The sequence below is a fragment of the Dendropsophus ebraccatus genome, chromosome 9 (assembly GCF_027789765.1).
Source record: "Dendropsophus ebraccatus isolate aDenEbr1 chromosome 9, aDenEbr1.pat, whole genome shotgun sequence".
In the NCBI taxonomy this organism is placed as follows: Eukaryota; Metazoa; Chordata; class Amphibia; order Anura; family Hylidae; genus Dendropsophus; species Dendropsophus ebraccatus.
The window spans coordinates 53,656,369-53,670,441 of NC_091462.1; the positions used below are offsets into that span (position 1 = coordinate 53,656,369).

General features: G+C 43.0%; 1 protein-coding gene across 2 annotated transcripts in view; it reads right to left on the minus strand.

Annotated features, from left to right (window-relative positions):
- LOC138800992 (caspase-8-like) overlaps positions 1–14,073 on the minus strand; it is a 28,520-nt gene that overhangs the window by 3,483 nt on the left and 10,964 nt on the right. For both annotated transcript variants that reach the window (XM_069983333.1, XM_069983334.1), the window contains exons 3-7: positions 13,192–13,297; positions 11,677–11,818; positions 10,864–10,914; positions 9,133–9,209; positions 4,074–4,182 (exon numbers count right to left, since the gene is read on the minus strand). In XM_069983333.1, the coding sequence (XP_069839434.1) occupies positions 4,074–4,182; positions 9,133–9,209; positions 10,864–10,914; positions 11,677–11,818; positions 13,192–13,297 (485 nt within the window). The remainder of the gene's footprint in view (positions 1–4,073; positions 4,183–9,132; positions 9,210–10,863; positions 10,915–11,676; positions 11,819–13,191; positions 13,298–14,073) is intronic.

Consider the following 14,073-nt stretch of genomic DNA (forward strand, 5'->3'; position numbering starts at 1 on the left):
TGTTCAACCCAGCGACAATCAGCGATTTACACCAGGAATACACCTCATTCAGTGCTGCTACTCTTTCAGAACATTGCCAAACTACCCTGGGACTGCCTCACCATGCGGGATCTACAGATTCTGCCCAGCTCCCCCGTATCCAAGATGGCGTCGACTCTCGAACAGCACGGCAGGGGACACAACGGGGTGAGCAGCCTACTACAAAAAATCTACTATAAAATCTCCCCACACCTTGCTTCTCCTGACCACCGGAGTGAACAGGACTATGCCTCAGATTCGTTGTACAGTGACAAAGCCGGGCGAAAGCGACTGTGCGGAGGGGCTGCCACTGGGAGGAGGAGTTCGAGCGCAGCCTCTTCATCAGCTATGTGTGATGTTTTATTGCCTGCTTCTTCACACACTGCTGATGCCTCTTATAAACCATTGCAGAGCGTTCCACAAAGAGCACAACCACCCTATTTGCATAGCCGATCCACTGCCCCAGCAACCGGAGCACCACCAGTTGTGACCGAGCAACCTAATATACAACCTGTGACTTTGCTGGCTGAAACCAGTGATCTTCGTACCACCCTCTCTCCAACTGCCCCTGTTTTTCCTAGCAAGCTCCCATCATATGCACCTTCTGTTTCTCCTCCTCCTGCTCTACACTAAACACGGGGCTATGCACTGCCAGATTGCACACTTGGGAGGACAGACAAACTGCTTGACTCATTGGGGACAGAGGACATGCCGCTCACAACCTCCTCCCTTGTGAGGATGCTAGCCATGTTTAGAGATTCTCTACTCAATGATTTGAACTGCATCATACAATCAGCCCTCTCCTCAGTGCGAGGAGTGGAGGACAAAGTCTCACAGATTACCAGCATTGTGGAAGGGCTAGCAGTGTCTTACAACTCACAACATCTTGCAAAGAAATAGAGGAGGATTCTCAGCGCCTACGGCACAGAATTTCTGTATTGGGGGATCACATGAGACGCAAAAATGTGAAGCTAAGGGGTATACCCAAAACTGTTGCTGAATCCGATCTGTACCACTATACTCAATGCTTCCTTAAAGCTACCCTTGTGGATTGTACACATAGAGAACTAGTACTGGGCTGGGTCCGGAGAATTCCTAAGTCTAAGAACCAGCCGTCTCATACACCCAGGGACGATTCACTTCCTGCATATTAAAACTGCCCTTCTTGCCACTACTAGAAAGCCGAATGGCACACCAGCCCAATACAGGATGGTCTCCGTGTACTCTGACTTTTCACCTGCTACGATGCAGTGGCGCCGATCCTTTGCGCCAGTAACCCTGGTAATTTGCGAGAAAAAACTTGTATATAATTGGATACACCCTTCTTGTCTGCTTATTTTCAAGGATAACTTAACATTTGCAGCTACTAATGCTGACGAAGGACTCACTCTCCTGCAATCCTGGTATCCCGGGCTTGTTAGCCATAATTAACCCTGAGCAGGACTAGCGCAGCGCGGCCTCAAGTTTTTCCAGCATACTATTTTATTCTCCCTCCTACATGGGTTGGACTTTTTACCCTCACCTCCATAGCGGCTAGTTATATGCTTATACGCCGCATGGTTCTAGAGCAGTGCTTCTCAAACTGTGAGGCGGGCCTCACCAGTGAGGCGCCCCCTAGTTGTTGGTGAGGCCCAGATGGGGAGTCAGTTTTCACGAAAATAACTATGATCTGCACAGTCCTCCAAAAATCTCCATTTTAGCAACATTAATAATTTACTTTTTACTTGCTTTATTAGTATATAGAGCTTGGGAGATGGGTGAAAGGTAGCCCTAGCATTATTTTCAGCTTTTAAATGGACTTGCACCACAGATGGTGAGGCCCAGCTCCCTCTTGGTCAGTCTGGTGAGGACCAGGCATTACCTTGGTCTGTTGGGTGAGGCTCCAGTAGAAATAGTTTGAGAAGCACTGTTCTAGAGCAACGTTTAGTATCTTTATAATTGAGGAGCTATGTCTTATGTTGTACATAACTCATGTACGTGTGTATATATGTTCTGTGTGTCTTGTCAACTGCATTATTACTACACATTTTAAGTTGGTGCTAATGGTTAGATTTACAGTCTCCTTTCTCAATTACCAGTACACCCAGCGGCACCACTTGCAGTATCACAATTTATGTACCAGTGGACTAATATCCCAGTCTTCGCTTGCCTACATAGCATGAGCTTCTTACCTGCTCCTGTCACCAGCTTCTAAAAGATTAAGGCGCTAAGTGATATGGCCTCCACCAGCTACTTCTCTATTTTTACAGCTGCCAGATCCACCTTAAACCCTATAAAAGCAGTTGCCTGTTTGTTTGTGCATTTGTATGTTTGTTTGTTTGTTGAGCTCTGAACTACATACCAGCTTTATGAATCTCAGTTCGAGTTTTTGCTTTACCTTGTACTCTTACCAGCATGTTTTCTTATATATCTACCAGCATATGTTATTTTGTATAATTATTTGATATTGAGCATGTAACAGCTATTACAAATAACAACCTATGTCCTAGTATTGTATCCTGTTAAAATCCTTACTACTTGTCTGTTGTATACGAAAAAATTTCTGAAAACATGCTAATAAAAAGTATTGAAACATTAATTAATCCCAAAACCCTTAGGTCAGGGCAACACTGAGCCGTTTTGTAGCGCTATAAAGCAAACTAAGGAGTAACAGCGGCACTTAACAAAGTTGCATAAAACTTAAAGGGAAACTAACTGCAGGTTACAGGTATCTAACCCGCTGCTATCTCCCGCTAGCGCACAGGGCGCTGAAGTTGAAGATTTTTTGTTATTTTTTTTAAGTGTTTATTTATGGAGAAAACATTGAACCATCATTCTCTCCCCAAGCAATAACATTTCTGTAATAGTATATCAGTCCGAGCAAAATGTAACAATATATCTAAATAGTGAGTTCCAATCAATTTCGTTATGGTACCACAAAGTCCAGTATTGTAAAAAGTCTCTGGTGTGACCAGCACAGGGCTATTCAGTGGTGCATAGAAAACATTACAACGATATAACACATGTGCATTTGCACATTGCACAGGAGCTGTGACTCTTCTCTCAATCTAGCCAGAGCCGTTTTGCTTGACAACCATGGTTCCCAGATGTGATAGAACCATTTAGGGGGCAGAACTACTTGGTAAAGCTAATTAATTTCATAGCTTAAATTTTTGGACTGCTCGTAAACCGTAAATCAATTATTGAACTGTTCAATAGATATAAAGAGCATACCTAGTAGGCCAAAGCAAGAGGCCATGTAATGTTCTGCAGTCTTTGTCCATCCCTATCTTTGTGCATGTAGAATACAGCTGCCCCACTCAGGAATAGTTGGATTTTAAGTGCCTGTTTACCCTGCCTTTATCTGCTGGGTATCGCCCATTTATCAATAAGTATGACCTTTTCCAGTGGCTTCATTTCGCCTAGGCATTTATAAAAGGGCCTTTATTCTTGCACATACTGCCTAGAGCCAACAATGACTACAGAAACAGTCTACACAGGGTTTACAATGTATATGATAAAGAGGCATTGCGATGTCACAGAATGTCTCTTCAATCTTCCCCACCTTTCCACATAATTTTTGGACCAAGTGATCATTAATAAACAATGGAAACTCCTCTATCCTATTGTTCTGAATATGAAAAGAAACAAGGTAAATCCTTTGAAGAAGCCAAATGGCCTATATGTTTCCTTTATGCACACAAAGCTTTTATAGCCAATAAAGCTCAAGAAACATCATTTAAAATCTTGAACTTTTTGAAGGATTAATTCTTTCACAAATGCTTGTAAAGGCAGGAATGAATATACTATTTTGGTGTATACCAAAAGCTTTTGTTTATATACTGTGTGTAGAGATGTGCGAATCTACAGTAGAAAAAAAGCAAAGCGCTTCATTCCTATTGGGATTCTGCTTAGGCTGCAAGGCTTTTCTCCACTCTGTGCCGCTCCTTCCCGCGTACTGGAAAAAGATGGATCCGGTCCTGGGAGACTTCATTTCGTTCTCTACTGTAGATTCGCTCATCTCTTTTTGTGTTTATGTTCTTCCTGTATACATATTATATAAAGAAATATTTTACCAGCATCCTTCTCTGTTCCTTTCCTCTGCTCGTGATTCTTGAAATTGTGATTATCCACAATAATACACAGACCATGAGGAATTTTGTCCAGCTTGTATTCTTCCACTTCCTGCAACATGGAGAAAAATAAAATAAAATATATATATATATATATATATATGTATATGTGTATATATATATATATATATATATATATATATATATATATATATACAGTGGTGCCTTGGATTACGAGCATAATTCGTTCCGGGACCATGCTTGTAATCCAAATCCACTCTTAAACCAAAGCAAATTTTCCCATAAGAAATCATAGAAATGCAGACAATTGGTTCCACACCCCAAAAATACTGATTTATTATTCTGAATAACATGTAAAAGAGATGAAACAAACATTCAGAAACAGCAGAATATGTGATATTATAAGTTACTGTACAGTAATGGAGAGGATGGGAAACACAAGGGCTGACAGAGACTGCAGAGGGCATGAAGGAATGAGCAGGACAGATGTAGGCACATGCATGCAGCACTCTCTGTCCAGGGAGAGAGGGGTTACAGCTATAGAGAGATTACCTCCACAGTCCTGTCCCCTGATGCAAGCCCCAGCCTGAAGTGGATCTGCTATGATTTGGAAGGTGAGGGAGACTTCCTGGGTCAGAGTACAGTGCTGTAGACCACACTGTGCAGACCATGCCCCTACCCCACTCGCGCTCCCACCCAGTACAGGGAGCTCTTAAACCAGAGCAATGCTCTTAAACCAAGTCACAATTTTGAAAAACTGTGAGCTCTTAAAGGGAATGTGTCACCTAATTTTTATTTTTTTTTTATCTAGAGGTGAAATGTATTCTTCATATTTTTTATGTATTTTTGTAAAATATTTTTTGTTTATTGCCTTGTCAGGAAATATAAAAAATTAAATACAAACTTTTCATATTTCTCACCCTTGACCAACAGAGGGCGCTAACATGGTAAACTGGTGAAGGCAAGCAACATGTAATTTGACTGCTGCAAATCTGGCCTCGCCCTTCCTGCTGGTGACCTCACACCTCCCTTCCTCTTGTGAGTAAAAAGAGGGGGAGTAGGCTTTTTCTTTACCACTGTGCGGTGCTATTTTGTTAGGGCCTTATTACACCAATAGATTAACTGACAGATTTTTGCCACCAAAGCCAGGAGTGGATTTAACCGCTCGCTGCTGGTGTGTGTAATAGTGGCAGAGAGTGGGGAACGAAGAGCAAGTGAGCGCTGACCTGACAGGTTGGCGCTTGCTCGCTCCCTCTTGTCGCCCCGCGTGATTGGCGCTTTAGTGTCTGCATAGTAGTAAACTAGAGCTACTGTGGATTAGGCCGGGGTCACACTGCATTTCTGCAGGCCGTCTAACAGAGCAGTTTTTAAATGGTCACTTTTAACATACACAAAAACAAAGTTTATTTGTATACTATACCTAATCAACAATGGCCCCTATATACATATACATATATACATACGTCCATACAAATGATTCATAAAACTCAAAGCCAAAATAGCAATGACCTGCTGGACAAATCATCCAAAACATGTGTCCACCCTGTCATTGCTATTTTGTGAACTAGCTCTTCCAGTATTTTTTGTTTTCGTTTTTTTTTGGGGGGGGGGAGTTGAATAGAAAAAGGAGCAGGATCCCAGCAGCACAGAGGGAGAGGAGGATGCTGATCTTATAGGGGAGGTCCCAGCAGCACAGAGGATGTCAGGAGAGGAGGGTGGTGATCTTATAGGGGAGGTCCCAGCAGCACAGAGGATGTCAGGAGAGGAGGGTGGTGATCTTATAGGGAAGGTCCCAGTAGCACAGAGGATGTCAGGAGAGGAGGGGCTGATCTTATAGGAGAGGTCACAGCAGTACAGAGGATGTCAGGAGAGGAGGGTGCTGATCTTATAGGAGAGGTCACAGCAGCACAGAGGATGTCAGGAGAGGAGGGTGCTGATCTTATAGGAGAGGTCACAGCAGCACAGAGGATGTCAGGAGAGGAGGGTGCTGATCTTATAGGAGAGGACACAGCAGCACAGAGGATGTCAGGAGGGGAGGGCGCTCATAGAGTAGGAGGTAAAAGTTACAACAGATGCAGTGTAATAGCTAGCTACAGTGACAATTGGGAAGGATGGGGTTAACAGTGTGAGCTGCTCCTCAGTGGTTCTCCTCCAGGCCCCCCCTCCCCCACAGGGCCGGACTCCCTGCAGAGCTCATGTTACACTCTGCTACATACCGCACTCACAGGCTGAAGGCTGAAGGGAGGGGGAAATGACTTCTGCTGTCTGGAGAAGATAGGAGGTTGCTATCCCATGGTGAGCACTCCTGCAGGGGGTCTTCTGGAGGGGCTTCACAGTTATGGCTCCTGGTTTCCCTCCCACTTTGCTGTGAGGTGCGCATGGCATCTTCACCTCACAGCAAAGTGAACCAGACGGGAGCCGTCTACTGAGGTCTATGCACAGGGAGCTGCCATAAAGCACGAGTGTAAGTGTTGTGCAGGCACCATTACACAGATGCTATTACAAATGGCAGCCCCCAGTGCAGCACATTGATGATTAAATATAAAGCAACCAAAACACAGATACAAGTTTAACTATTTTTTGAAGCATTGCTGTGATTGAACAGAAATTATAGTAAAAATTTGAAAAAGTGACATATTCCCTTTAAACCAAAAGTTACTCTTAAACCAAGGTACCACTGTATATACACTCACCGGCCACTTTATTAGGTACACCATGCTAGTAACGGGTTGGACCCCCTTTTGCCTTCAGAACTGCCTCAATTCTTCGTGGCATAGATACAACAAGGTGCTGGAAGCATTCCTCAGAGATTTTGGTCCATATTGACATGATGGCATCACACAGTTGCCGCAGATTTGTCGGCTGCACATCCATGATGCCAATCTCCCGTTCCACCACATCCCAAAGATGCACTATTGGATTGAGATCTGGTGACTGTGGAGGCCATTTGAGTACAGTGAACTCATTGTCATGTTCAAGAAACCAGTCTGAGATGATTCTAGCTTTATGACATGGCGCATTATCCTGCTGAAAGTAGCCATCAGATGTTGGGTACATTGTGGTCATAAAGGGATGGACATGGTCAGCAACAATACTCAGGTAGGCTGTGGCGTTGCAACGATGCTCAATTGGTACCAAGAGTGCCAAGAAAATATTCCCCACACCATGACACCGCCACCACCAGCCTGAACGGTTGATACAAGGCAGGATGGATCCATGCTTTCATGTTGTTGACGCCAAATTCTGACCCTACCATCCGAATGTCGCAGCAGAAATCGAGACTCATCAGACCAGGCAACGTTTTTCCAATCTTCTACTGTCCAATTTCGATGAGCTTGTGCAAATTGTAGCCTCAGTTTCCTGTTCTTAGCTGAAAGAGGTGGCACCCGGTGTGGTCTTCTGCTGCTGTAGCCCATTTGCCTCAAAGTTGGAGGTACTGTGCGTTCCGAGATGCTCTTCTGCCTACCTTGGTTGTAACGGTTGGCTATTTGAGTCACTGTTGCCTTTCTATCAGCTCGAACCAGTCTGCCCATTCTCCTCTGACCTCTGGCATCAACAAGGCATTTCCGCCCACAGAACTGCCGCTCACTGGATGTTTTTTCTTTTTCGGACCATTCTCTGTAAACCCTAGAGATGGTTGTGCGTGAAAATCCCAGTAGATCAGCAGTTTCTGAAATACTCAGACCAGCCCTTCTGGCACCAACAACCATGCCACGTTCTGAGGCACTCAAATCACCTTTCTTCCCCATACTGATGCTCGGTTTGAACTGCAGGACATTGTCTTGACCATGTCTACATGCCTAAATGCACTGAGTTGCCGCCATGTGATTGGCTGATTAGAAATTAAGTGGTAACGTGCAGTTGGACAGGTGTACCTAATAAAGTGGCCGGTGAGTGTATATTCTCTCTTGTAAAATTTTCTTAATTCATTCATTAGAATTTATAGAAAATATAATAATATTGTATAACAATACAAGAAACCCTAGTTACTACTGTCTTCCTTTCACTTACACCAAAGACAATCTTATTTGTAAATCACCTCATTCACAAAAAATGATTCCTTATCCCAGAGAAGCCCTAAAGCCTTGACCACTAGATGTCTTACTTCCCTCTAAACTGCTGTCTACCTCCTGCTCACTCAGCTGTGAGCCAGTCTCTGTTTATGTCAGACATAAACTGCCTACAGAGGACTGATCTTCAATCAGTTATAGTTGTGTTGGAGCTGTGGTCTATGGGTAAATCACTTGTATAGAGACCAACATTTGGTTTTATCCCCCAGGGTAAGACTCCCCTGATGGAAATTAAGTGTAGTGATTTATTTATTTCTCATCATGTATCATTTTTAAATGTGCAAAGAATTCCCAATCAGGTCCAGATTAGTTTTAAATTCCAGATTTTTTTAAACAATGATAAGGAAACAAATTTTTTTTACTAAATTTCATTTCCATCAGGGAATCAAACCCACAAAAAAGGGTCAATGGCCTCAAGACAGATTATTTATCCCTAGACCACAGCTCCAACACAACTATATCTGATTGCAAATCAGTCCTTTGTAGGCAGTTTCTATCTGAAATAAATAAAGACACTGGCTGACGGAATGAGGGATCAGGAGGCCGGGCAGCAGAGACTATTCATGAAGGAGAGGGAGGAGAAAGAAGTGGTGAGGTGTGCCAGAGTGCGGCAAAAACACTGAACCACAACTCCTCTTTGACTCTTCATTACAGCAGGAGACCTGGGATTTTCCATAATCCACTGCAAGGACAAATTACCAAAAGGTACTATGCTCATTAGGGGACTGCCAGCTACAGCACTTTGTCAGCACCTTAGGTAGGGCCCGGGTGCTGACAGATTCCCTTTAACATTTTGATGTAAATGTGCATTAAATAACAAGAAGAGATTTAAAAATGAGGAATTAATGTAGCAAATATATATGAAAATCATATAATTTTTTTAAATTACAGATTACCCTTTATTGCTGAAACTATAATACCCAGGAATGATCAGGTGGAGATATTTCTTTACAAAAAAAAAGTGTTCTTACAATATTTTCAGATGAAAGATCATTTCGAATATCGTCAGGTTGGATGCTGCTTACATTTACATCACTGGGAGGCTCCTCTACATGAAAAAAAAAATCATTAGATAACTTAAAAAGTGATAAAATATATTCTGCATGCCCTTTTAGTGAATATAGACGTTATAAGTAGAGATGAGCGAACCCGCCGGATTTCTGGTTCGTATGAACCTGAACTCTCAGCCTAAGGACCGCCTGGAAAACTGGGATACAGCCCATAGGCTGTATCCCAGTTTTCCAGGTGGTCCTCCGGCTGTATCCACCCGCTGCACGGGGCCTGCAGACAGCGGGAATCAGACCCCGAGAGTTCTGGTTCATACGAACCAGAAATCTGGTGGGTTCGCTCATCTCTAGTTATAAGGGGGATATATTGCCCACTATGAGGAAGGACAATTAGCTGCTAGAAAGAGCACACAAAATTTTGTTAACTAGCTTTTCAAAGACAAATTAAAGGGGTTGTCCATGCAGGACTTTTAGGCTATATTCACACAATTTTTTTCCAGCTCCGTTTAAAATTATGTTTGTCATTTTGAGTCTAAAATGACGGCCGTCATTTAGCTGTCTGGCTCCCCGTCAGTGCAATAATGGCTGTTGGTACATTATTCTAGTTTAGGTGGACTAATTGCCCTTTGGGGTTGTCTTTAATTGAAAAGTCTATTGAATTTAATAGTAAAAACAGTGAAATAACGGTGAAAAATAAAAAGTGTGTGAACAACTAAAAAATAACTACCACTGTTTGCAAAAGATGTCTGAAAATAATTGACATGATCATTATTTTGCTATCTGCGCAAACAATGTCTATTGTGTGCATTGGACGTTCATCTTCCTATTGACTTCAATGCATTGCATTGAAGTCAGTTAAATCGCCGCAATAATAGCAATTTTTAAATAGAAAAGGCAGATGCCTTTTTTTTTTTTACATTGTGTGAACATAGCCTTAGGCTGCATGCCCAGGGAGGGGGGAATGAAAAAAATAGCACAAATAGCACATCAGCGGCTTCCGTGCTTGAGGATGTCATGTAGAAGGCCTGCTCAGCCAATCATGTTATATTTTTTATTTCTGAGCAAACAGCTGAAGGCCTGGTTCACATGCTGTATGACAACGGCCATTCTGTGACCCAGCTGGATCACAGAACGGCCAGTGCCAGTGAAGATCAACTCTATTATGTTAATTTGGGATGCGGGCACATCCATGTGCACCCGCATCCCAATTCCCCATAGCACACAATGGAAAGTGCAGCACTTTCATTGTGTGAACTGACAGTTCTGTTCAATGAATAGCGGCTGCACATGTCAGTTTTGCGTGAGGCCGCTTGCAATCCTGGCCGGAGTGTATACTATGTGTTTATTTTCAATGCAAAGTATCTTTTGAATTAATGACGGACATTGTTGCAATTGCAACAACGGCCATGATTTAAAAAAAAAAAACATTGTGTGACCGTAGCTTTAAAGAGTCCTGCATGGGCAACCTCCTTAAATATGACTCCCTTACAGCTTTCCTTAACGCTCCTTATTATTACTGAAACTAGGTGGTATGTAGTCCACAATGCATTTGAGAAGGCATCATGTAATATCTTATTCCGTAACTGATTGCTAGAAATTGGGAAATTTACTGACACTGGCTTAATTGACAAATTGCCAAGATGGCTTGAGTTGGCCCAACCAGTTTAGGATCATTTATATATACATTATACATACCTTGAATAGACATTTTCTCAAATCTAGCATCAGCACCTTGCCTTTGATTATCTATAGTATAGAAAAAAGTAGAAAACACTTATGTAACATTGTCATTTGCAGAGGTTTTTATAATATCATGCTAATAAGAATGACATAAGTAATAACAGCAACCAATATGTTTAGCTTTAAAGCGACTCTGTACCCACAATCTGCCCCACCCCCCTTCCCAAACCGTTTGTACCTTTAGAAAGCTTCTTTTAATCCAAGATCTGTCCTGAGCTTCGTTATTGTCCTAAAAAACATCTTTTAAACTTGCAGCCCTGTGTCAACTTGGCATGGCCTAGAGTGTCTAAGCCCTAACCTTGCTCCGCCTCACTGTCCCTCCTCCCTGCCCTCTTCATCATTAGGAATGACCCTGGCAGGATTTTTCCTATTCATCACCTGTGAGAACACGGCACATGTGCTGGATCGTTAAGGCACCTGTGCTGTGTTCAGGCAGGTGATAAATAGGAAAAACCCTGCCTGGGGCATTACTAATGATGAAGAAGGCAGGGAGGAGGGACAGTGAGGCGGAGCAAGGTTGGGGCACAGACACTCTAGGCCACACCAATTTGACACAGGGCTGCAAGTTTAAAAGTTGTTTTTTTAGGTGAATAACTGCATCACCTGTAGAATGGACCCCAGGACAGATCTTGGGTTAAAAGCAGCTATCCGAAGGTACAAACGATTTGGGGAGAGCAGATTGTGGGTACAGAGTCACTTTAATTATAGTTTCAGTGACATACATTACAGTTATGCATCATTACATTTATGTACATACATTATACATACTTTGTTCATTTTCAAAATACTTTATTTTATCAGAAAGATCTGATCGTCCGATGTCCACCAAATAAGAATTCAGTATGTGCAGATCACCTTCACTTATTTTCATTTGTTTCTCCATTTCACAAAGAACCAACATCATGCATTTCTTTATGACAAGAGAAATGAAAGAACAAAAATGTGTAAGTATGCAAATTTTTGTCAATAGGTTCTTCCAACATGTATTTAGTATGCCCCTTTGCAACAGTTACAAAAATGTATTTTCTAGAATTAGTTTCATTTTTTTTTTTTTAAGGAAACTGGGCAGTAGCCCGTTTAATTTTTTTAATGGAAGGGTTAAGGCACCTGTGCAGTGTTCAGACAAGTGATGATAAGTGGGGAGGGACATTGCTAATGATGAGGAGGGTGGGGAGGATGGGCAGAGAGGCGCCACAGGCCTAGGGCATACACACTCTAGGCCATGCCAATTTGACACAGGGCTGCAAGTTTAAAGTTTTAAAGTTTTAAGCCTGGACACGCACATAAAGATTATTCCTGTCACTTGAAAAAAAATTTAACATGTCACAGAGACCTCTAAAAATTTTAGATTTGTTGGTATCTGAATGGTGAGACCCCAACTGTTCATTAGGTAGAGCCCTAACCTGTTAAACAGCTACTCTGACACCAGGTTAAAAAAAAAAAAAAAAAAAGCATACTGCAAAAGTATAGTATTGCTTACCCGTCTCTCCCAGTTATGAAACCACTAAAGTCCATTTGTCTTGGGAATCATAGTTCTGTATTTTCTGTTTGTACATCCTGGCTGAGCAGTAGAGATGAGCGAACCTGCCGAGGTTCGGGTTTGTATGAACCTGAACTCTCGGCTTTTGATTCCCGCTGTCTGCCCGCTCCGTAGAGCGGATGGATACAGCCTGAGGACCACCTGGAAAACTGGGATACAGCCTTTGGCTATGGCTGTATCCCAGTTTTCCAGGCGGTCTTCCGGCTGTATCCACCCTCTCCATGGAGCGGGCAGGCAGCGGCAGTCAGAAGCCGAGAGTTCAGGTTCGCTCATCTCTACTGAGCAGTTGATCGGTGTTACATGTCCCAGAATGCATTGCTTTCCCTCAGCTCTTCATCACAGCCCTCCCAACCCTGCCTACTCCCCTCCCCCAGCACTCCTGCTCCAGTTCCCCTCCCAAAGCTGTTGCAGAACATCTCATTTCACTGCAGGCTGTTAAACAATCAGTGAGGATGCAACACCTGTTTCTTTTACTCTTTGTTTGCTCAGGTGCAGGCTGGGGGGGCTGGTCAGAGATGGTGAATCACTCAGAGGGGGAGGAGACAAGATCCAGCCCCACCTCCTGTGACATCAGAGCATGATGTGTTGTCACAGGAGAGAGGGAAGAACAGGGGACAATACAAATTTTGCAGTCCTTCTATTTTTCATTTCCTGTCAGTGCTGAAGCACGGAAAAGCACACTGAAGGCAGGACTACTGTATATTGTACTGTAAGAAAGCTTTTAGAATCCAAAGTCATCTTACCGCTTTGTTTAATTTTTCAGTGTGCCTAATGTCACCATCCAACAAAAATATAAACTTCTCAGTCTCTTCAGAGCATAGATTTACAGCAATATCATAAAGCACAGACCTGAGAGTGATAAGGAAAAAATAACCACTTAGCAATAAAGTTCCTAACATTAGAGCATAAGCAAAAATGTGTGAACATACAGCTAGACGTTACACCTTCATATTGGTATTGCATCTGTATGTACATTGCACAAGAATCAGAACATGCAGGGAAAAGCCAGGGCCTAGGAAATAATGAAGGGAACAGAGTGATCAGTACTGATTGTGGTGTAACAGCACTCTGCAATTGCTAACACATACCATATACATAATATAGATATTTAGAATGGCAAAACTGCTATAGAAATTTTAGAAAAAAAATTAGATTCTTAGTAAACCATTTTCTCAAATAGTATGTACAATGTCACGACGTTAGGCCCCCTTCACACATCCTGACAGTAATCCGTTTTTACCATCAGGAAAAACCTTCAGGATTTCCTGATCAGAAGAAACAAATGGGAGATGTAGTTCTGCAAACTGGATGGTCACGGCCTGCAGAACTACAACTCCCATCATGCCCGGCTGACATTACATAATGGGAGGTGGCGGCGCTGAAGGGCCCGGGGGAACTGGTGTCGGGGGGGGGGGGTATATGGCGGGGTGATTGGGCGGCTAGCCGGGTGCAGGGCGGAGAGGTGTGCTGAGGAGGGTGCAAGTGGTTGCGGGGGTATCGGCGGCCTCTCTGACACTCCGGAATCACGGGCACTTTCCTGATGTACATCAGGAAATTGCCCGTGATTCCGGTGCTCCTATAGACTTCTATGGGGGCGTCCGGCCCGGAATTCCGGACAAAAATAG